General features: G+C 45.9%; 1 protein-coding gene across 3 annotated transcripts in view; it reads left to right on the forward strand.

The window, feature by feature from the left end:
• myo5b (myosin VB) overlaps window positions 1-23,212 on the forward strand; it is a 360,722-nt gene that overhangs the window by 270,265 nt on the left and 67,245 nt on the right. For all 3 annotated transcript variants that reach the window (XM_085974944.1, XM_085974932.1, XM_085974939.1), the window contains 5 exons: window positions 4,670-4,781; window positions 5,003-5,214; window positions 8,284-8,440; window positions 14,656-14,895; window positions 21,837-22,073. In XM_085974944.1, the coding sequence (XP_085831070.1) occupies window positions 4,670-4,781; window positions 5,003-5,214; window positions 8,284-8,440; window positions 14,656-14,895; window positions 21,837-22,073 (958 nt within the window). The remainder of the gene's footprint in view (window positions 1-4,669; window positions 4,782-5,002; window positions 5,215-8,283; window positions 8,441-14,655; window positions 14,896-21,836; window positions 22,074-23,212) is intronic.

Below are 23,212 nucleotides of genomic sequence, written 5' to 3' on the forward strand. Positions count from 1 at the left end.
AATCTCATCCTTGTTTAAAAATCACCCCATGATCTTGCTCCACTAAAACCTCTTCCAACCCTACATTCTACCTTTCACCCTCTCTTGTTCTGAATACATGCCCTGGCTTCCCTCTCTGCAACATCAGTGGCAGAGCCTTCAGCCGTCATGACCATGCACTTTGAAATTCTATTCCTAAATCCTGCTGCCTTACTGCCTCTCCCATTCCTGCACCCCCGCCCCCAACCCCCCCACCACCCACCTTCAAAAACCTCCTCAAAACCTACCTTTTTAACAACACCGTTGACCATCACCTGTAACCCTTTTCCAAATCCTGCTTGGTGACCAATCCTCCCCTTTGTGAAGTACCTCAAGACATTTCACTATGTTAACGGTGTCATATAAATATAACCTATTGCTGGAACAATAGAAATAACATGCCAAGGAAGGCAACTAGTGTAAAGTGTACGAACATCAGACTGGTATTCTGGCTTAACTTGAGAAGCAGAAAGGAACCTTTCCTCGGTTGATGTAACTGGGTTGATAGGGTCCATGATAGTGTCACTAAGGAGAGGAGAGTGAAGAATAAACAAGCATTTTTTTTAAAGTCTCTCTTTAATTGTAAAACATTATTACCTTTTTTTCTTCATCTACAAATGATATACATTATCATTTTGTTAACAGAAAATGCACCAGAATTTATTGCTGGTAATTCCTTTTGTGTGCTGAGGAAGGTGCAGCAATAAAATCGGAGTCACGGTGCTATTGCTGAACTAATCCCATCGGCCACATTAGAGTAATTATTTAAATTCTCATTTTTACTGGATAAATACAGAGCAGCATCTCTTAGTGTGGACCAACTGCAGGATCTGATACTGCGATATTGCTGGAGGGACTGAGCCAGCCCAAAATAAAACAGGATACTAGCACTATGACTTCAAATGAAGTCTGCCAACTTCTCTCACAAGTCATCATGTATCTTCCATAAAAAAAATTTTAAACTAAAGCTATGAGCAGACTAGATAAATGTAAGAATTTATAGCAACAGCAAAAAGCTGGTCACTTTATGCAGTTCAATCCCTTCTACCCGCCTTCTAATTATTTCTCTCAATTCCTTCTCTCCAGAAATGCATCTACTAGTTTCTCAATAATAATAACATAAGAAGTAGGAGCAGGAATAGGCCACTTGGCCCCTCGAGCCTGCTCCGCCATTCAATAAGATCATGGCTGATCTTGGGCTCAAAGCCACTTCCCCGCCCGCTCCCCATAACCCTTCACTCCCTTATCTTGCAAAAATTTGTCTATCTCCACTTTAAATGTATTTAATGACCCAGCCTCCACAGCTCTCTGGGGCAGAGAATTCCACAGATTTACGACCCTCTGAGAGAAGAAATTCCTCCTCATCTCAGTTCTAAAAGGGCGACCCTTTATTCTAAAACTGTGCCCCTGCATTCTAGATTTCCCCACGAGGGGAAACATCCTCTCTGCATCTATCTTGTCGTGCCCCCTCAGTATCTTATTGTTTCAATAAAACAATATTATCTGTTGACGCTATTCCTATTGACTGCTTCAGCAGCCTTCCTTAGAAACTTGGCTCACAATTCTATTACTCTTGAGCGCAAATGTCTCACCTGACTTCCCTTCTTAATCCTAATTTACTAGTTTTTCTTTTGTCATTAGTAATTGAACTTTTCATCACACTGAACAATTTGCTTGGATCAACGTCACATGGTTTATAAATACGGTTTTGTGTGTAAATTTTTATTGATATTGTTTTCTAAAATAATCCATCTAGCATTCATGTATATCTCCGTGTATATCCACTGTAACTTTCTGGACAAGTGACCTTAAGGGCCTATTGAATGGCACACCAAACCTCATCACAGCTTCTGCAACTCAAACTCATTCTTTCCCTCAAGACTGTGGAACCCATTACCTCTCATTTTTCCCTTCCTCCTAAAATCTGTGGGCTTTTAAAACCCAAGTTTGGTGTCACAAAGCCATTACTACTTGATTTATCTCATCTATTCTTTAAGTTTACAAAAAGCTTATAGGCCTTAGCCCTTTATCTGCAAAATAATTATTTGTTTAATGGTTACATTATTTGTTATGCTGATTTGTAAGACAACAAGCTACATTAAACAGTTTAGTTGTGAGGATAGATGAATATTCTGGATATTGATGTGATCTTTGGAGATCAGGAAGCTTTTAAATCAAAACAAAAGCAAAATACTGCGGATGCTGGAAATCTGAAATAAAAATAGAAAATGCTGGAAATACTCAGCAGGTCAGGCAGCATCTGTAGAGAGAGAAACAGAGTTCATGTTTCAGATCGATGACCCTTCGTCAGAACTGGAAAAAGTTGGAGATGTAACAGGTTTTTAAGCAATTGTAGGGCCAGGGAGAGGGGAGAGCGGAGAGGAGAGGAAAGAACAAAAGGGAAGGTCTGTGCTAGGGTGGAAGGCAGGAGAGATTAAGCGACAAAAGTGATGATGGTGCAAAGCAAAAAGTAATGGGACATGTTAAGAAACAAAAGATGAGTCGAGTTAAATCAAGTTTTGAAAAGCGAATTCAAGTTTTGTTTTAGCAGATTAAACAGGTAACGCATAGACCATGATAGATGGGCTGTACATGTCTTCTTGTATCTCTGCAGTTGCAACTGAATATTGACAGGTTTAAGTCCATGACCTGAGTTGCTGAATATTTCTGAGATTTTTGTATTGTTTTGTACTGTTTAATCACAGTTCCTTTAAAAGCAGATTGCTGAAGGGACTGGGTAATGCAGTGAGTGGGATATTGGTCATTAATTTCTGTATCTAGATTCACATCTGGCCGATACTGATGGGTTGAATGTTTCCTCTGTTAGTTATAAGAGTCCTACGTGAAATGGGTTTTGGAGAATTCCGAGCCTACAGCAAAATCATACATTAGAGCAGAGAAGGTTTAGGGGAGACCTACTAGAGGTATTCAAAATTATATGGGGTTTTGATAGAGCAAGTAAGGAGAAACTGTTTCCTCTGGAAGTGGGTTGGTAACCAGATGTCATATTTAAAATAATAGGCAAATGGTCTCGAGGGGAAATGAGAACTTTCTTCATACAGAGGGTTGTTAAAATCTGGAATGCACTACCTGAAAGGGTGGTGGAATCAGATTCCATATAAACTTTCAAAAGGCAATTGGACGTGTATTTGAAGAGGACTGATTTGAAGGGTTATGGGGAAATAGCTGGGGTGTGGGACTAAATCAGACAGCTGTTTCAAAGGCACAGGCATGACAAGCTGAATAGCCTTCTTCTTTGCTATGAGATTGTATGATTCTATTACAGAAGGAGGCCATTAGACCTATCGTGCCCATGCCAGCTCTTTGAAAGAGCTATCCAATTAGTCCCACTCCCCTGTTCTTTTCCCATAGCCCTGCAATTTTTTTCTTTTCAACGATATAACCAATTCCTTTATGAAACTGCCACTGAAGGCAGACAGTCTTGTGTTAACACCTCAGGGTAAGCTGAAGAGGGGTGGGAGGAGACTCGTGTGGAACATAAAAACCGGCATGGATCAGTTCGGCCCAATGGCCTGTTTCTGTGCTATGCATTCAATGTTTGAGGAGGCGGATTGGGGTCCGAGGCGGGCGGGAAACCTGGGAGGCCAGACCCTGCCGATTTTACCGGCCGGGCTTAATTTGAATGTCAAACCTCGGTTTCCCACCCGCAGCCAGCCAGCTTGAGAAGCCGACTGGCTGTGGGCGGTTGAGCCTCAGTTGCGAGGGGCCAGTCCGGCGGAGGGATCGGGGGATTTGAGAGAATCGGCGGGAGTTGGCAATCGGGAGGGGGGAGAATGAGCAGGGTGGGAGGGTTGCAGGATTGGCAGGTAAGCGGGCATTGCTGGGGGTGGGGTGGATCGGGGGAGGTGGGAATGAGGGGGGGGATTGGAGATCACGAGGAGGGAGTCAGCCAGGGATCATGTGAGGGGGAGGGAGGAGCTGGAGGATAGAGGCCGGCCTCCTCCTCATCGTTTGGGTGAGAGGGGAGGCCTGGGGGTGGGGGGGATCGGGGGAGGCTTGGGAATGCGATCAGAGGTCTTGTGTTAGGTAGGGACCCTGGATCCAGGAGTTAGGTATAAAGACACTTACCTCCTGGATGCAGCAATCCCCACATTGGTTTAACTGCCAGGTTTCACGAATTGTGTGAAGCTCATCCACAGGCAGTTAAAAACAAAATGATGGGGAAAATAGAGGCTTCCAGCCTCGTTACAATATTTAAATTGAGGTAACTTCCCCCTGGCAAAACTGGAAGTGGGTGGGTTGGAGGCGGAATCAAGTCGGGATTCACATTTTTAACAATTTAACTGCCCACGTGCTCCAATCCCACCCATTTTTTGATGGGAAAATTCTGGACAATTCTGTGTAATCTGGCATTAAATGGGCAATCTCATTGAAAGAGGCCAACAGAATAGCTGGTGTGTGGGAAATGGAAAAATATTAGATTGGCGCAGTAGACAACGCTGTTCTGTTCTGAGGTTGGTGGTAAGACACAATGTTGGGGTGCAGTCAGGACAGCTTTACTCTGTATCCAGCCAGTGCTTTACCTGAGGTGAGAGTACATGATGCCATTTCCTAATCTTCACTGGCAGAAAAAATGATTAAAAAGAAGGAAGCCGAGTTGTCAAAACACCTAACAGTTTTTTTTGGCTAGGTGGACGTACCATGAATTCTTCAACCGATATCGAGTCCTGATGACAAAGAAGAACATAATATTGAATGACAAGAAAGAGACCTGTAAGAGGCTTCTGGAAAACGTTATCAAGGTAATGAGATTGGGCTGGCACCAAGTTATCTAGTAATTAAAGGAGACGGACTTTGGTAGTGGGGGAGAAAAAAACTTCCTGTCAGTTTTGCCATGATGGTCAGGCCTGCAAACGACATTGTGGTGGGGTTTTTTTTGCAATACATGTATATGCTGCTCTTGTACTGATGGTATGCTATACCATTCAATCACTCACTAAAAGACTTTATTCTGTTTTGTCAGGATCCTGATAAATTCCAGTTCGGCCGATCCAAAATCTTCTTTCGTGCCGGTCAGGTGGCGTATCTGGAAAAACTCCGAGCAGACAAGTTCCGAGCTGCATGTATGATGATACAGAAGACCGTTCGTGGGTGGTTGCAGAGAACCAAGTACAGACGGATGAGGAAGGCCACCATCACTATTCAGAGACATGTTCGGGGTTACCAGGCTCGCAGGTAGGGGACTGTTCTCAGCATTTTATTCTGTCATTAGGGGCTGAAGGGCTTCCATCATACATGCCAACTTAGAAAACTAGAAAAAGTCAACCAACAGCTTAAAAAAAAAACAACCCGATTTTAAGGCATGACATGAAAGCAATTAAGTTACAAAGCCCATGTTAACTAAGTTGTAGGTACACCCAAAATACTTTCACTTGTATTGGGGGGAGGAAGAACAAGTTCTTGTAAGCCTGAAGGGGTAAGTCCTCAGGATCAAAATTGGTGGTGCATTTCTAGGGGGTCTGGGGGTCTACGCCCCCTAAATGTTTTAATATTAAGATGGTGTATTATGGCTACCTTACAAGCATAAGGGGCTTAGGTAGTGCAGTGTGTTGGCACAGTGCATTTTGCTTCTGAGATCTGAGTTTGACTCCAGCCCAGACTAATTGGATGGAAGTCCCCCTGTTTATAAATTGTAACAATCCTATATGGAATGAGTTTTGGGTCAGTTTCAATCTAGTGAATATGAACACAACAACAACTTGTATTTATATAGTGCCTTTAACGTAGTAAAATGTCCCAAGGTGCTTCACAGGAGTATTACAAGACAGAAAATTTTACACTGAGCCATATAATGAGAAATTAGGGTAGACGGCCAAAAGCTTGGTCAAAGAGTTAGGTTTTAAGGAGCGTCTTAAAGGAGGAAAGAGAGGTAGTGAGGCAGAGAGATTTAGGGAGGGAGTTCCAGAGCTTGGGGCCTAGGCCACAGAAGGCATGGCCACCAATGGTTGAGCGATTATAATCAGGGATGCTCAAGAGGGCAGATTTAGAGGAGTGTAGATATCTCTGGGTGGGTGGGGGGGGCGATGGGTTGTGGGGCTGGAGGAGATTACTGAGATAGGGAGGGGCGAGGACATGGGGCGATTTCAAAACAAGGATGAGAATTTTGAAATCAAGGCATTGCTTAACCGGGAGCCAATGTAGGTCAGCGAGCACAGGGGAGATGGGGGAACGGGATTTGGTGCGAGTTAGGACACAGGTAGCCGAGTTTTGGATCACCTTAAGTTTACGTAAGGTGGAATGTGGGAGGCCAGCCAGGAGTGCATTGGAATAGTCAAGTCTAGAGGTAACAAAGGCGTGGGTAAGGTTTTCAGCAGTGGATGAGCTGAGACAAGGGCGGAGATGGGCGATGTTACGGAGGTGGAAGTAGGCGGTCTTTGTTATATTGCGAATATGTGGTCAGAAGCTCATTTCAGGGTCAGATATGAAGCCAAGGTTGCGAACAGTGTGATTCAGCCTCGGACAGATGTTAGGGAGAGATGGAGTCAGTGGCTCGGGAACGGAGTTTGTGGCGGTGACCGAAACCAATGGCTTCAGTCTTACCAATATTTAATTGGAGAGAATTTCTGCTCATCCAGAACTGGATGTTGGACAAGCAGTCTGACAATTTAGAGACCGTGGAGGGATTGAGAGAAGTGGTGGTGAGGTAGAGCTGGGTGTCATCAGCGTACATGTGGAAACTGACGCTGTGTTTTTGGATGATGTCGCCAAGAGGCAACATGTAGATGAGAAATAGGAGGGGGCCAAGGATAGACCCTTGGGGGACACCAGAGATAACGATGCGGGAGCAGGACGAGAAGCTGTTGCAAGTGATTCTCTGGCTACGATTAAACAGATAAGAATGGAACCAGGCGAGTGCAGTCCCACCCAGCTGGACGACAGCGGAGAGGCGTTGGAGGAGGATGGAGTGGTCAACCGTGTCAAAGGCTGCAGACAAGCCAAGAATGACGAGGAGGGATAGGTTACCTTTGTCACAGTCACAAAACAAGTCTCAAATTCGGCATGAATTGATGCTCTCCATTCAGCAAAACCCCAAGGTGTGAGAAATAAAAATATCATTGTTTCTGTATGGGTCGAGGTTCAAATTAAAGCCCTTACTCTAACTCTAACTACATGCAGTACCTCACGTGGGAGTGTCTGATGCTTTTCTGGGTGCCCTGAGTTTTGGTATCCTTCACCTAGAGAAGCATAAAACTTCTCTTTCCAAAAACCTTAATAAATAGAAACACATTTTCCTGCCAGCTATTTCCTCCTCTCCTGAAGAGGCTGCTTCATGCTGAGGTGCAGTTTCCTGAGTGCCAACAGCCCTCTTGTTACTTCGCCAATGGCCGTTGGTTATGCTTTGGTTTAGGTAGTAATGGTTGGCAGGCTATTTGATTGTGGGTAGCATTACAGCTGAGCCTGATCTGATTAAACCACTTGTGTCCCAATAGCTTTGGGTAATCATCAGAATGAATTAAACAAGTGCCTATATTTAATAGACTGGCTTCTTTAGCTGTTGCTTCTTTCATCCGCATCTTTAGTATGTCTTTTAAAGAGAAGATTCCCTCAATTCCCACACCTGCTCCTCTGAAGGCGCTCCCTCATGCTATGATAGAGTTCCACAGGTGCCAGGAACCTTCTAGGACTTCGCCCATTCTTCATCTGTGTTCCTAAACAGGAAGTGTAAGAAGTCACACAACACCAGGTTATAGTCCAACAGCTTTATTTGAAATCACAAGCTTTCGGAGCGCTGCTCCTTCGTCAAGTGACTATAACCTGGTGTTGTGTGACTTCTTACATTTGTCCACCCCAGTCCAACTCCGGCATCTCCACACCATAAACAGGAAGTGTTAGCAGGCTATTCCACCACATGACGCATCACAGCTGTAGACACCATTCTTTTCCCCGCCGCTTGAGCCCCAATCCCCCGACCCAGTGTCCCCTTCTCTTCCCCCCATTCCCCAGTCCCTTCTCTCCCCGACCACCCATGTCCCTCGCTCTCTGAGCCCCCATTCCGCAGTCCCCATCTCGCCCCCCGAGCCTCCATTCCTTCGTCTCCCTCTCTTCTCCCCACCCGCCCCCGCCAAATTCTTGGCCTACCCCGATTTAAGAGCCCCCTCGATTTCAAATTTTGAGATGATTTTTCTTTAAAATCATTTTAAGATGTATTGGATCATACACATCCATTTTTAACAGCAAGCTTGTTCTTGCTCTTTATCATTCATGCTCTCTGTTCATCTTTGTTCATTCTTTTCTCCTTCTAAGGTTGGTGGACTTCCTACGGAAAACAAGAGCCGTGATAATTTTCCAGAAGCAGTACAGGATGCTTGCTGTGCGACGTGAGTACCTGCAAATTCGCAATGCGGCCATCACAATTCAGGCTTACACTCGTGGATTGTTTGTCAGGAAAGTGTACCATGAGGTAAGTGTTCTACTTTCCCAAAACTAGATTTTCATGTAAAACTAGGTTCTAATTGTCAATCTTGAGAAAGGGGGAAAGAGAGGCACCCACAGGAGCATGTGTGTTCAGGCCAGTGTGCTCCCTGGGTCGCCTTGCTCTAAAGATAATGATGATTTGTCCATCATTGGAGGTGGAGATAAATTTAATGTGTATTTTTTTAAAGAAACAACAACTTGTATTTATATAGTGCCTGAAACGTAGTAAAATGTCCCAGGCACTTCACAGGAGTGAGCACCAGACAAAATTTGACACCGAGCTACATAAGATATTAGGGCAGGTGACCAAAAGTTTGGTCAAAGAGGTAGGTTTTAAGGAGCATCTTTAAGGAGGAAAGACAGGTGGAGAGGTTTAGGGAGGGAATTGCAGAGCTTAGAGCCTAGGCAGCTGAAGGCACAGCCACCAACGGTGGAGCGATTAAAATCGGGGATGTGCAAGACGCCAAAATTGGAGAAGCGCAGAGATCTCAGAGGGTTGTAGGGCTGGAAGAGGGGCGAGGCCATGGAGGGATTTAAGCGAAGAGATAGGGAGGGGCGAGGCCATGGAGGGATTTGAACATAAGGATGAGAATTTTAAAATAGAGGCGTTGCTTAACCAGGAGCCGGTGTAGGTCAGCAAGCACAGGGGTGATGGGTGAACGGGACTTGGTGCAAGTTAGGACACGGGCAGCAGAGTTTTGAATGACCTCCAGTTTACGGAGGGTTAAAAATGGGAGGCCAGCCAGGTGTGCGTTGGAATAGTCAAATCGAGAGGTAACAAGGGCATGGTTGAGGGTTTCAGCAGCAGATGAGCTGAGGCGGAATTGGGTGACGTTACGGAGGTGGAAATAGGCGGTCTTAGTGATGGCGCCGATATGTGGTTGGAAGCTCATCTCGGGATCAAATATGACACCAAGGTTGTGAACAGTCTGGTTCATCCTCAGACAGGGAGAGGGATGGAATCGATGGCTAGGGATTGGAGTTTATGACTGGGACCGAAGACAGTGGCTTCGGTCTTCCCAATATTTAGCTGGAGGAAATTTCAGCTCATCCAGTACTGGATGTCAGCAAGCAGTGAGACAATTTAGAGACAGTGGAGGGGTCGAGAGAGGTGGTGCTGAGGTAGAGCTGGGTGTCGGCACCGTACATGTGGAAGCTGACGCACTGTTTTCAGATGATGTCGCCAAGGCGCAGCATGTACATGAGAAATAGGAGGGTGCCAAGGGTAGATCCTTGGGGGGTCACCAGAGGTAACGGAGCAGGAAGAGAAGCCATTGCAGGTGCTTTTCTGGCTACGATTAGATAGATAAGAATGGAAGCAGGCGACAGCAGTCCCACCCAGCTGGACGACGGTGGAGAAGCATTGGAGGATGATAGAGTGATCAACTGTGTCAAAGGCTGCAGACAGGTCGAGAAGGACAAGGAGGGATAGTTTACTATTACTGCACCAGACTATCTGGGGAATTCTGTACTTCCGTACCCCTGAGCTGGCTATTTTTTTCATGCTTTTCCCCTCGCACACTGTGTGGCAGAAATCCGTCTGGGGCTACCATGGGGCCCACAATTGGTGCTGCGCAGGAAGTGTGCGCCCCAACCAGGAGGCCCGAGGCCGGCCTGAAATTGGACCTTGGGCCTCTTCAATGAATAAGGCGTTGCAGCCTCCACAGGCAGCTTGCCCATTTCAGAAGATGAATTTCAGGCTGCTTGCCACACCAGAAAACTAGGTGAGTGGGGGGAGGGGGGGGGGAGTGATAATGACCGGCAGCAACTGGCAGGAGTGCTGTGGAGTCAGGAGGAGCACTTATGCTCACTCTGGCTCCCCTTGAATTTAAAAATAAAGTTTCAACGTACTTTTTTGGTGGCAGCTCCTTTCACACCTGGAAAACCTGAGCGGGGGCAGGGCAGCCCAGTTTCTCAGAGCGGTCCTAAAACAGGTGTTAAACCTCTCATTGGCATATACAAAGCCCCCAACGCATGTTTCAGGTTGCTGCCCGAACACCTGAAAATCATCCAAGGCCAATATGGCGTTGGAGGTTTTTCGGGCGTCCTTGGGGCACAGGGCAAAAGCCCTGCGAAATTGGTCATTTTTGTCCCTGTTTTCTGGAAACCCAGTGCAACAATGACCAATTTATACCCAATATTATAGTAGAAGTTCTTCTACCTTTTTCTTTTCATCCCTCATTTTCTACAGCAGAAGTGTGCAAAGTACAGCTCCAGGGTCAGTTATGGACCGTGACACCTGGCAGTCCGACTCATGATGCCCACTCAGTTCTATTTGTGATTTAGTTGGTTTACCCTATTTGAATTTTTGTGGGCCTGGAAGTTGGAAAGGGCTGTTACCCAATTGGTGGATAAATCCTAAGTCAGAACACCAGGGTTGGTTAGTATCAGCAACGTGAGATATTTGCAAATTATGCAACATGGATTTAAAATTTATCTGTGCACTTTGAGGCTTCTAGTTGCATACCTAAGTGGTCTACAAAGTCGAGAAGCTTTGACACTATGCTCTATAGCTTTTATAGTCTCTACGTTTTCTATTTTATTAACCTTGTAACTTGTATTTAACGATTCTGCCTATTTTTATTGAAAACCCACTCTGCCTTTGCTGTCTCAGGAGTACCTCATTAAAATTGCATTTCTGATTAAAACACTTTTTTAAAGTCGCTCAGAAGACTCTTTCATAAAGTTTGACTTCTTCGGTGTTATTTGAGTGACAGATAACATTTATTCAGTAATATTTTTTGGTGGCACGCAGTGGGAATGCAGAAGGAGGCAAATCATTCACACTTGTTGTAAGTGAATAAGCAGCGGTAACAAAGCATAAAGCATAGTCATACTACCCCGTTATGCCTTGGGTAAAAGTTGTTGGTGGAGTTGTCTGGCCGCTCCGGCACGGTCCTCTGAGTCTGCTGTTCTCGCCTCCAGGTATCCCGCCTCCTCTGGCACAATCCCCGAGTCCACTATCCTCGCCTCCGGGTGTCCCGCCTCCTCCGGCACAATCCCCCGAGTCCACTATCCTCGCCTCCGGGTGTCCCGCCTCCTCCGGCACAATCCCCCGAGTCCACTATCCTCGCCTCCAGGCGTCAGGCTCCAGTCTTTTACAATTAACCTTTCTGGGATCTCCTTTTTATACCTTTTCTTTCCATTCACACCTATAAGGGGAGAAATTCATTATAGCCCCGTTTGGGGCGCTAACTTTTAAAAGTTGAAAAAATTAGCACTCCAGGAAGTAAGTGGAGCGCAGCAGGCGGGGCCGTAGGTGTGCACACTGGGCCGTGTAGCGCTGCCGCGTTGGAAGGCTCCTTCTCTCCCTTAAAGAGAAGGTCCATCGCTGCAGGCTCTGCAAGGGGAAAACTTACCTGGTCCTCGACGGCTGCCGTGATCCGACCTGATCAGCCCGATGCACTGCAGCAGAGTGACGGGCTGATCAAGCGCTGGGGATAAAAAGCAAAAAAAACAGAGTGAGTATTTCAGTATTTTTTTTCCTCCTGTGCCCCCGTCCTCGCTCCTGTGCCCCCGTCCTCGCTCCTGGGCCCCCGTCCTCGCTCCTGGGCCTTGACCTCACTCCTGGTTCCCGACCACCTTTATAGTGTGTCTCCTTCCAGTGAGTGTGTCGGTGTCTCCTTCCAGCGAGTGTGTCCTGCGGTGTCTCCTTCCAGCGAGTGTATCAACCGTGAGGGATTATGGAGTGTCCTCCTCAAATTCGGCTGCCCTCAAAAGTTTGTCACCATCCTCCGCCTGCTTCACGACGACATGCAAGCCATGATCCTGACAAACGGATCCACCACAGACCCAATTCACATATGGACCGGGGTCAAGCAAGGCTGTGTCATCGCACCAACGCTCTTCTCAAGCTTCCTTGCTGCAATGCTCCATCTCGCCCTCAGTATGCTCCCCTCTGGAGTGGAGCTAATCTACAGAACAAACGTGAAACTGTTCAACCTTCATCGCCTCCAGTCCAGATCCAAGGTTGTCCCATCCTCTGTCATCGAATTACAATATGCAGACGACGCTTGCGTCTGCGCTCACTCTGGGGCCGAATTCCAAACCATCGTTGACGTAAGAAAACTACTAGGCACTTGGTCTAAGCGTTAAACAAAGCTTTAATCAACTGTTTTACAACATGGAGGTCTAGTTGTGTCCTTCACTAGTTCCTGTTAAAGAATGTTCCGAGCAAGCTGGGCCCATGCCCGAGTATTTATACTCTCCCTGGACAGCGCCACCAGCAGGCCGCCCAGTATTATTTCATAAGTCATTTCCACATGAATGACCAGATTCATGTCAATCGTCAACACCTTCACCGAAGCGTACGAGAGCGTGGGCCTTAACACTAAACATCCATAAGACAAAGATCCTCTACCAACCTGCTCCCGCCACACAGTACTGCTGCCCGTTTATCAAAATCTATGACGAGGCCTTGGACAATGTGGACCACTTTCCATACCTCGGGAGCCTACTGTCAACAAGGGCAGACATTGATGACGAAGTCCAACACCGCCTTCAATGTGCCAGTGCAGCCTTCGCTCACCTGAGGAAGAGAGTGTTTGAAGACCAGGACCTCAAACCTAGCACCAAGCTCATGGTCTACAGAGCAGTAGTGATACCCGCCCTCCTGTATGCTTCAGAGACATGGACCATGTACAGCAGGCACCTCAAAGCACTAGAGAGGTACCACCAACGCTGCCTCCGCAAGATCCTACAAATCCATTGGCAGGATAGGCGCACCAACATCAGTGTTCTCGCTCAGGCCAATATCCCCAGCATCGAAGCTTTGACCACGCTCGATCAGCTCCGATGGACAGGCCACATCGTCCGCATGCCCGATACGAGACTCCCAAAACAAGTGCTCTACTCAGAGCTCCGACACGGCAAAAAGAGCTCCAAGTGGGCAGAGGAAACACTTCAAGGACACCCTCAAAGCCTCCTTGAAAAAGTGCAACATCCCCACCAACACCTGGGAATCCCTGGCCCAAGACTGCACAAACTGGAGGAGAAGCATCCGGGAAGGCACCGAACACTCTCTTCGCCGGGAGCAAGCAGAAGCCAACCGCAAACAGCGGAAGGAGTGCACGTCAACCCAAGCACCCCACCCACCCACCACTTCAACCACCGTCTGCCCCATCTGTGACAGAGACTGTAGATCCCGCATTGGACTCATCAGTCACCTGAGAACTCATTTTTAGTGTGGAAGCAAGTCATCCTCGGTTCCGAGGGACTGCCTAAGAAGAAGGTGATTTTTTTTTCCCTACCTAGGCCACCTCGCCTTTAACTATCGCCCGCCCCCCGAAGGGTCCGGCCTCCTGATGAACACCTCCTGCAGCTGCTGTGTTTTCGCCCAGCGATGCTGCAGGGGGCGGAACCGAAGTTTGGGTTCAGGGCGATGCACACATGACGATCTCCGGGTGATGGTGATTGGGGCACAACGCCATACTGCCACCACAAACCTCCCGCCGAATTTAGCGGGAGGCGATATTCTCGCCGCGTCCGGGCAGTAAGTGGTTAGCACCCCATTATCGCCCCCCCTCCGAGGTGCTAACCAGACCAATTTCTAGCCCATGGAGCCTTACTGAACCAATTACTGACTTACACATAACCTTTTTTATATACATAAGGTCTGCTGTGTCACCCAACCTTACACAGGTTCATTCTTGTGTGATTTAAAAATAAAGCATAAAACATTAATTTTTTTAAGTCTCAGGCAGACCCCTTCCTTATCTGTCTGTTTTGCTACCTTATCAGTTTAGTTTCTGTGGTTGCATAGATACCAGCCCCAGCTGCACCTTGATTTCCTCAAGTTTTATAACACATCTTCTCAAGGCCTGTGACTTTATGTCTTTTAGGTTGAATGCTCTATTGTCTGTGCTGTTTTATTAAAGTCAGTCAAGTTAGCTTATTTTCCCATCTACCCTTGCTGCAAACTGGTTATGATTGGTTACTTTGCTTTGTAAGCCAATTCTAATTGTATATATGTGTGTTTATATATAGTAAGTATTAATAAGCAAATCAATGAGTTAGTTATTAAGGAAATTAGCTATAATCTCACAGAATGGCAAACTTACTGTTTTAGGAGTCATAGATATGACCTGCCATTCTGTGGTGTGAGTGTGTTGGCGCTGTACCTTGCACCCCTCTTCTGTGTAAGCTGTCGAGTTGTGCGAGGCTTTTCCTTATGGTTTCTGTGTTACCTTGTAATTTCCACAGTTGCTACTGCAGCACAAAGCCACTGTTATTCAAAAGTACGTAAGGGGCTGGATGGCTCGCAAGAGATTCTGCAGGATTCGCAATGCGGTCATCTATCTCCAGTGCTGCTACAGGCGCATGAAGGCGCGCCGTGAGTTGAAGACGCTGAAGATTGAAGCAAAGTCAGTCGAACACTACAAGAAACTCACCAGCGGGATGGAAAATAAAGTGGTTCAGCTTCAAAGAAAGGTAGATGATCAGGTAAGAATGACCTCATTCTAATTTGCAAGTTCAGTGTAAATTTTGAATGTGCTGTTACATAATAGTGTGATCAGATAAATAATGCTCTCGCATATATAAGTGAATAATAATCAGGGTCGCTGGTTTACAGTGACTAAGTCAAATTCTATTTTTGGAATAATTTCCAGGATCATTTTCTGCTATTTTGTCTGTTTTTCTGTGAAAACTGCAATCATTAATTTGAATAATGAATGTTAATTTTTCATTCAGATTTTTCTTCCCTTCCTACTTTTTCTTTAAGGCAAGGTGGCCCAACAATCTCCCTGTACCTTGACTCAATGACCGTTACTGAGTCTGAAGAGTTAGTGCCCACTCTATGTGATGACTCCAGACTCATCTCTGCACAACATTAAATGAATCAACAATAATCATATTTTATTTTCCAAAATTTTATAATTCCAGATCAACAGTACGTAGAATACAACCCAGGGGTGGGCTCTTGCCCTTCATCTGTGCCCCTCAACAATGTTCCTGTTCCATTTTGGTTCTGGTACTCCATTCACATCCACCACCTATTAGATGTTAGCAGAGCTGGGATTCAGCATTTTTCCCTTCCATCTTGCTGAAAAGTTAGGAGAAGAAGCCATTCTACCACCCCCCCCCCCCACCTTCCCCTACCCATAGAACAAATGAAAGGCTTTATAATAGAACATTTGGTAATCTACTTTTTTCTACTTCTTGTGGGACATGCTTGGCCTCCACTTGCTACCTGCTTTAAGCTCTCATTGCGGGATTTTTTTTTAATTCTCTGGATATGGGCCTCACTGGCAAAGCTGGCATTTATTGTCCATCCCTAGTGGCCCTTGAGAAAGTGGTGGTGGGTGGCCTTCATGAACCAATATCAGAGAGACAGCCCAACACCTCACAGAGCACCATATTGGAGCATTCCTGAAAGTGGCCCTTGAGCAAGACACTGCTTAGGATAGTGGCCTTCAGTAAAACGTTAATGCAAACCTTGTTCTGAATTGAGTAGTGGATAGAAAACTCCCAAGTTTTTTTTAAAATAATAATTTGAAATTTTCTCAGTTGGGCAGCCCCCACTTGGGTCTCTGTTTCTGTAAGATGACCTATAGCAAACCTACCAGGATGTTTTTGTGTGTATGTGAAGGCCAGTGCAGTCAGGTTGCTTATAGAATCATAGAAATTTATGGCACCGAAGGAGGCCATTCGGACGAAAAAGTGCTATCTAGCCTAATCCAGCCCCTTTAAGAGCAATTGTGGTGTATGTGCCTTTTAAGAGCCCCAGGTGTGCGTAATGCCGGTAATTGCCACTTGGGCTATATAAGCCTGTGTATTGTGTATATCCTTTAGAACCCCCCCCCAGACTTGCTTAGTAAATACCTATGAACCAACTCCTGTCTTCAGTGTCTTTATCGACACACGGACACTACAGTGGCGACGAAGTGGAAACGGACTTACCTGCAATTCGGCAGCACCTCAAGGACATCGATTCCTCCAGCGTCCAGAAGACTCAAGGAAGTAATAGAAACTGTGGTTTCACCAGCTGGCCAAGCTGGTGGCAGGTACTGCGCTAATCCTTCCTGGGCTTCAGGCTGGGGCTCCAGCGGCGGGCTCTACAGCTGAGACAGGCAGCGAAATCGGAGGCAAGCAATAACGGACTGGGAGGGTGCACTCGGGAGACGGCCGGCGCGGCAAGCAGGTCAGCGTTTAGACCTCCGTCGGGAACGAGTCTCCAACAGTGAATAAACGGAAACCACAGTAAAACAGCCTTGTTATCGGTAGCAGCAGCGGGAAAGCGCGGGAAGCGCCATATCGTTGCTACAGAGGAAAAAAAAAGCGCGGGAAGCGCCATATCTTTTTTTTGAAATGCCTAAGTCTGGCAATATTGATGCTTTTGATAACGAAACAGAGCCTAACTTTGGCAATATTGATGTTTTTGATAACAAGATAGAGGATTGGACCACATATGTAGAAAGAGTGGAGGTGTTTTGCACCGCAAATGGCATAGAAGATGAAAAAAAAGCTTCAGTGCTTCTGGATCTAATGGGCGCAGAAACATACAAGCTGTTACGCAACTTAATCACTCCAGCCGAACCGATGGACAAGAATTTTGAGGAGATTGTTGATACCCTACACTGCCAATTCGAGGCAGGACTGGCAGATTCTCGGCAAGACAAATTCATCTGCGATCCCCTAAGTGTAGAAACACAGAAAAAGATATCTTCTGGAAAAGATTTAACACTGGACAAGGCTTTCAGTGCAATAGGAGCGGCAAAGATACAGCAAAGGCAACAGGACTTCGGCACCCATGAAATGACACGGGGTTTCGAGAGATGTTATCGCTGCGGCAGATCCAACCATGACCAGAGGGATTGCTGGTTCAAAGAAAAAGCATGCAGGCGATGCGGAAAGATGGGACACATTCCACGTGTATGCCGATCTGAAAATAAAAAATCCACTAATGGGAAAAGAATCAATAAGGAAAAGCACAGAAAGGTACAAATGATGACGGACAGTAGCTCCAAAGACCAGAAGAGCGATAGCGACTCCAGGAACAAGAGACTAAGCTCTCTCAAATTACATAATGTAATTGCCAATGAAGATTACCAGACCATTTGGGTTACCCTCATAATAGCAGGGTCCCCAGTTAAAATGGAGCTAGATACAGGATCAGCTCTAACCGTAATAAATCGACGAGATTACGAGAGGCTATTTTCGCATATACCTCTAAAAGACACATCCATTATCTTAAAAACATATACGGGGCAGAAAGTATACCCCAAAGGAAAAATAAAGGTTCCTGTGGTATACAACGGCAAAGAAATACAAAAGTTGTATTTATACATTCTACAAGATGGTGGTCCACCGTTGTTGGGACGTGAATGGATAAGGAAGATACGTTTAGACTGGCACTCCATTCAGGCACTGACGGTGACCAGTAAGGAAAAAAACAATGATGACATCATACCTGAACGATTAAAAGACATCTTGGCCAACGCCAAAGAAGTGTTTCAAGAGAAACTAGGAACCTTGAAAGGCATCACCGCCTCAATAAAAGTGGAAGATGCAGCAATTCCAAAATTTTTTAAGGCAAGACCGGTGCCATACGCAATACGTCCGGCAGTCGAGGCAGAGCTGGAGAATTTGGAAAAGGCAGGCGTATTATCCAAAATAGATTGGAGCGAATGGGCAACACCCATCGTTCCAGTCATGAAAAAAGCATTGAAAAATAACTCTGAGGAACAGAGAAAAATTCGCATCTGTGGGGACTTTAAGGTGACTGTAAACCCGGTCCTTCACACGGTACAGTATCCTCTTCCGAGGATAGAAGATATTTTCGCCTCACTATCCGGAGGAAAACGTTTCACAAAAATTGACTTGGCACAGGCATATCTACAGATGGAGGTTGAGGAGACCTCTAAAAAGTATCTCACAATAAACACACACAAAGGCCTGTACCAGTACAATCGACTGGTTTTTGGAGTAGCATCAGCTCCAGCTATCTGGCAAAGAGCTATGGAGCAAGTCCTGCAAGGGATTCCGGGGACTCAGTGCTACTTAGACGACATCCTTATAACAGGAGAAAACGACAACGAGCACCTTGCCAATTTGGAGCAGGTGCTCACTAGGCTGAAAGAACGGGGCCTACGAGCAAATCGCCCCAAGTGCGAATTTTTCCAAAATCAGATATCATATTGTGGCCACATAATTAATAAGGAAGGGTTGCATAAGTCACCTGAAAAAATTGAAGCAGTTATAAAAGCCCCAGCACCTGAAAATGTTTCACAATTGAGGTCATTCCTGGGATTAATAAATTACTATCATAAATTTTTACCGAACTTATCAACTATTCTACACCCTCTTAATGATCTTCTACACACAGGAGTGATTTGGAAATGGAACGAAGACTGTAAACGTGCCTTCCATAAATGTAAAGACTTAATCACATCCGAGAAAGTTTTGGCTCATTACAACCCATCACTACCAATCAGACTGGCGTGCGATGCATCCCCTTACGGCATAGGAGCGGTATTGTCCCATAGATTCCCTGATGGCTCGGAACGGCCGATAGCTTTTGCGTCACGCTCATTGAACTCAGCTGAGCGTAACTATTCCCAGATAGACAGGGAAGCACTCAGCCTGGTATGGGGAGTGAAGAAATTCAACCATTACCTACACGGACAAAAATTTACCTTGCTGACTGACCATCAACCCCTCATCTCCATATTCAACCCTAAGAAAGGTGTCCCCATTATGACGGCACAAAGACTACAGAGGTGGTCCCTTTTTCTAGGGGCACACCAATACAACATTGAATACAAAGGGTCAAAACAGCATGGGAATGCTGACGGTTTATCGCGCCTGCCGTTGCCAACGATAGAAGAGGCACCTACAGTAGACCCAGTAGAGATATTCCACTCTACCATAGTGGAATGTCTACCGGTGACAAATTCTGCCATTGAAAGGGAGACCAGAAATGACCCTACTCTCTCACGGGTCTACGATTTAACAATGAAGGGATGGCCAGCACATGGCGAACCACTGTTGCCAGCATTCTCGCAAAGAAGAGAACAGCTGTCAGTGTGCCGAGGAACCTTGATGTGTGGATCCAGAGTGGTGATTCCACCCAAACTCCAGGATAAAGTGCTAAAGGAGCTTCACGAGGGGCATCTGGGTGGAGTGAAAATGAAGAACCTAGCTAGGGCGTTTGTATGGTGGCCAGGTATCGATGGAGACATCGAAGACATGACCAAGAGCTGCCTAGGATGCCAGAAGGTCCAAAATGCTCCGCCACAGGCCCCTCTACATCCATGGGAGTGGCCCTCATCTCCCTGGCAAAGGGTGCACATCGACTTTGCTGGTCCATTTATGAACTCAATGTTCTTAATCGCAGTTGATGCACACTCCAAGTGGCCGGAGGTAATAAAGATGTCCTCCACCACCACGGAAAAAACCATCACAGTATTAAGGACCATATTTGCCAGGAATGGGCTGCCGGAACAAATATGTTCTGATAATGGACCGCAATTTGTGTCCGAAGAATTCAGAAAGTTCTTAAAGAACAATGGGGTAAAGCACTACACGTCCGCCCCATACCATCCTGCCACCAATGGATTGGCTGAAAGGTTTGTCCAGACCTTTAAGAAGGCCATAAAGGCCATGGGTAATGAAGACATAAAACTTCAGCACAAGGTGGATAACTTCTTATTTGCATATAGGAATGCAACACATATGGTTACAAACCAAACTCCCGCCATGATGTTCTACAATAGAAACCTAAGATGCCGGCTGGATTTGGTCAAGCCCAACATCCGAAGGGACGTGGAGAACCGGCAGTTTCAGGGCATGAATGAAAGGCCAACTAGGGCCTTCCAGATAGGCCAACCGGTTTTGGCCCGGGACTACCGTACCGAGAAATGGCAGCCTGGAACTATCTGCACACGACTAGGACCACTGATGTATACCGTGGACATCGGAGAAAGCATAATAAGGCGCCATGCTGACCAAATCATCAAGTCATCCGAAAAGGGACAACCTACACCACCACGCTATACATCTAACGATGAGGTAGAGATACCCATATCTACCTCCGATCCGGTGATACTGGAACCCGATGAACCCGACACTGGCCTTCAAGCCGAATCAGCCTTGCCAGAAGAACCTACTACACCACCAGAAACTACTACACCCCCGAGGCGTTATCTGGACCGAGTCAGGAAGCCTCCTGAGAGACTAACTTATAATTAATTAATACAGCAATGTATATTATTTTGCATATAACATGTAATTAATAATTACTTAAAATATGATGTACTAGTTAGCTAGAAGGGGAGGAATTGTGGTGTATGTGCCTTTAAGAGCAATTGTGGTGTATGTGCCTTTTAAGAGCCCCAGGTGTGCGTAATGCCGGTAATTGCCACTTGGGCTATATAAGCCTGTGTATTGTGTATATCCTTTAGAACCCCCCCCCAGACTTGCTTAGTAAATACCTATGAACCAACTCCTGTCTTCAGTGTCTTTATCTACACACGGACACTACAGTGGCCTTCAGTAAAACGTTAATGCAAACCTTGTTCTGAATTGAGTAGTGGATAGAAAACTCCCAAGTTTTTTTTAAAATAATAATTTGAAATTTTCTCAGTTGGGCAGCCCCCACTTGGGTCTCTGTTTCTGTAAGATGACCTATAGCAAACCTACCAGGATGTTTTTGTGTGTATGTGAAGGCCAGTGCAGTCAGGTTGCTTATAGAATCATAGAAATTTATGGCACCGAAGGAGGCCATTCGGACGAAAAAGTGCTATCCAGCCTGATCCCACTTTCGACCTCTTGGTCCCTAGCCCTGTAGGTTACGGCACTTCAAGTGCATAACCAAGTACATTTTAAATGTGATGAGGGTCTCTGCCTCTACCACCCTTTAAGGCAGTGAGTTCCAGACCTCCACCACCCTCTGGATGAAAAACTTTCTTCTCAAATCCCCTCTAATCCTTCTTCCAATTACTTTAAATCTATGCCCCCAGTTATTGATCTCTCTGCTAAGGGAAATAGGTCCTTCTGATCCACTCTATCTTGGCCCCTCATAATTTTATACCTCAATTAAGTCTCCCCTCAGCCTCCTCTGTTCCAAAGAAAACAACCACAGCCTATCCAATCTTTCCTCATAACAATAATTCCCCAGTCCTGGCAACATCCTTGTAAATCTCCTCTGCACCCTCTCTAGTGCAGTCACGTCTTTCCTGTAATGTGGTGACCAGAACTGTACGCAGTACTCTAGCTGAGGCCTAACTAGTGTTTTATACAGTTGAAGCATAACCTCCCTGCTCTTGTATTACATACCTCACACTCCAAGGTCCCTCTGTTATTCTACACTTCTCAATATCCTACCATTTATTGTGTATTCCCTTATCTATTAGGTTGACCCATGCTTGTGATCCTTTCCACAGAACAAGGAGTACAAGACGTTGACCGAGCAGCTGACGGCAGTGAACTTGACACAAGCTACCGAAATCAATAAACTTCACAAGGAGTTGGACCGATGCCGGGAACACCAGGGAGATGAGAACAGAGCAACCAGTTTACAGGAGGAGATTGAGAAACTCCGCAAGGAACTCGAGAAATCCCAGACAGAACGCAAAATCCTGGTAGACACCTGCACCAGAGAGAAAGCGGAACTTCAGCAGGTAACTGAAATCTGGAAGTCAGGTTAAACCAGTTAATAACTGAAAACCATTTTAGTGACCAATTCCAGGTCATTTCTTTCAAAAAAATAATGCTGGCAAAGCAATAGCTCCCCATTTGCTAGATAAGAAATTAAATTGCATATTGTGGTTGACTGTTTATTCCACTAATGTTAGATGACGAACCAGAGAATGATTGTGACCTTTATACTTATTCTGTGTTCATATTTGGAGTATGAAACAGCTCCTGCTGTCTTCAGTCTTCGATCAAACACTGACGAAAACCCAAATTTTATTTTCTCAACATATGGTTGGGACAAGTTCTTGCACATGTTACCCTATGTAAAATGATTACTGTGAGCTTTCCCTGGAGCTTCCCTTAAAAACCCTCAGTGCTCTCATATTGTGATTCATTATTTTCTTGACACTGTGGGCAGGATTTTCATTGGGCCGTGGAGGCGGGATTGGGGGCATGTGGGGGGGTTAAAATCTCGAAATCGGGAGGCACGAACCCAACCCGCCTCCATGCCAGTTTCAAAGGAGGCGGATACCCGACCTGTGCTGGGACCCGCCTCCCCGAGGCGGGAAGGGGATTAGTGCCAATTAACTGCCTGTTAACGGGCAGTTTTTAGCCTAATCCCTATTTTTATTGCTAAAGTGTGGGATTACCGACGGCTCCAAACCACACCAAGTTAGCGAGGCGGGCCGTCGGGCTGAAGGACTTGGAGGGTTCAAGATGTCCGGTGTTCAGGTGAGTGATGGGTGCATGAGTGAAGAGGTAAGTGTGTTTGGTGTGTGTAAAGTGTTTAAAGAAGTTTTACTTACCTTTACAACTTTCCTTCCTTCAGGTCTCGGGAGTCCCTCATCTCACCGGCACAGAAAGCAGAATGGCCGCGAGCTGTCAAAAGTTGCAGCATTCAGCTTTCTGTTCTGGAGAGATCTCTAAATCAGCCCGAGAGGAAGAAATTAACTTGGAGTATAGATTGTCAGTGTTTGACAGCTTCAAACGCTGATATTTCATCTGTGAAAAGCTTTTGACAGATGAAATGTCAATCTGTGACGTCACCTGTTGCCGGGTGGCCCTTAATTGGCCTGCTGAGCCCACTGGGCGGGCTCAACAAGGTCAATCAAGTGAAAATCGC

Source organism: Somniosus microcephalus, chromosome 2 (assembly GCF_052327205.1).
Source record: "Somniosus microcephalus isolate GS21.2 chromosome 2, FLI_Smic_1.0, whole genome shotgun sequence".
Classification (NCBI taxonomy): Eukaryota; Metazoa; Chordata; class Chondrichthyes; order Squaliformes; family Somniosidae; genus Somniosus; species Somniosus microcephalus.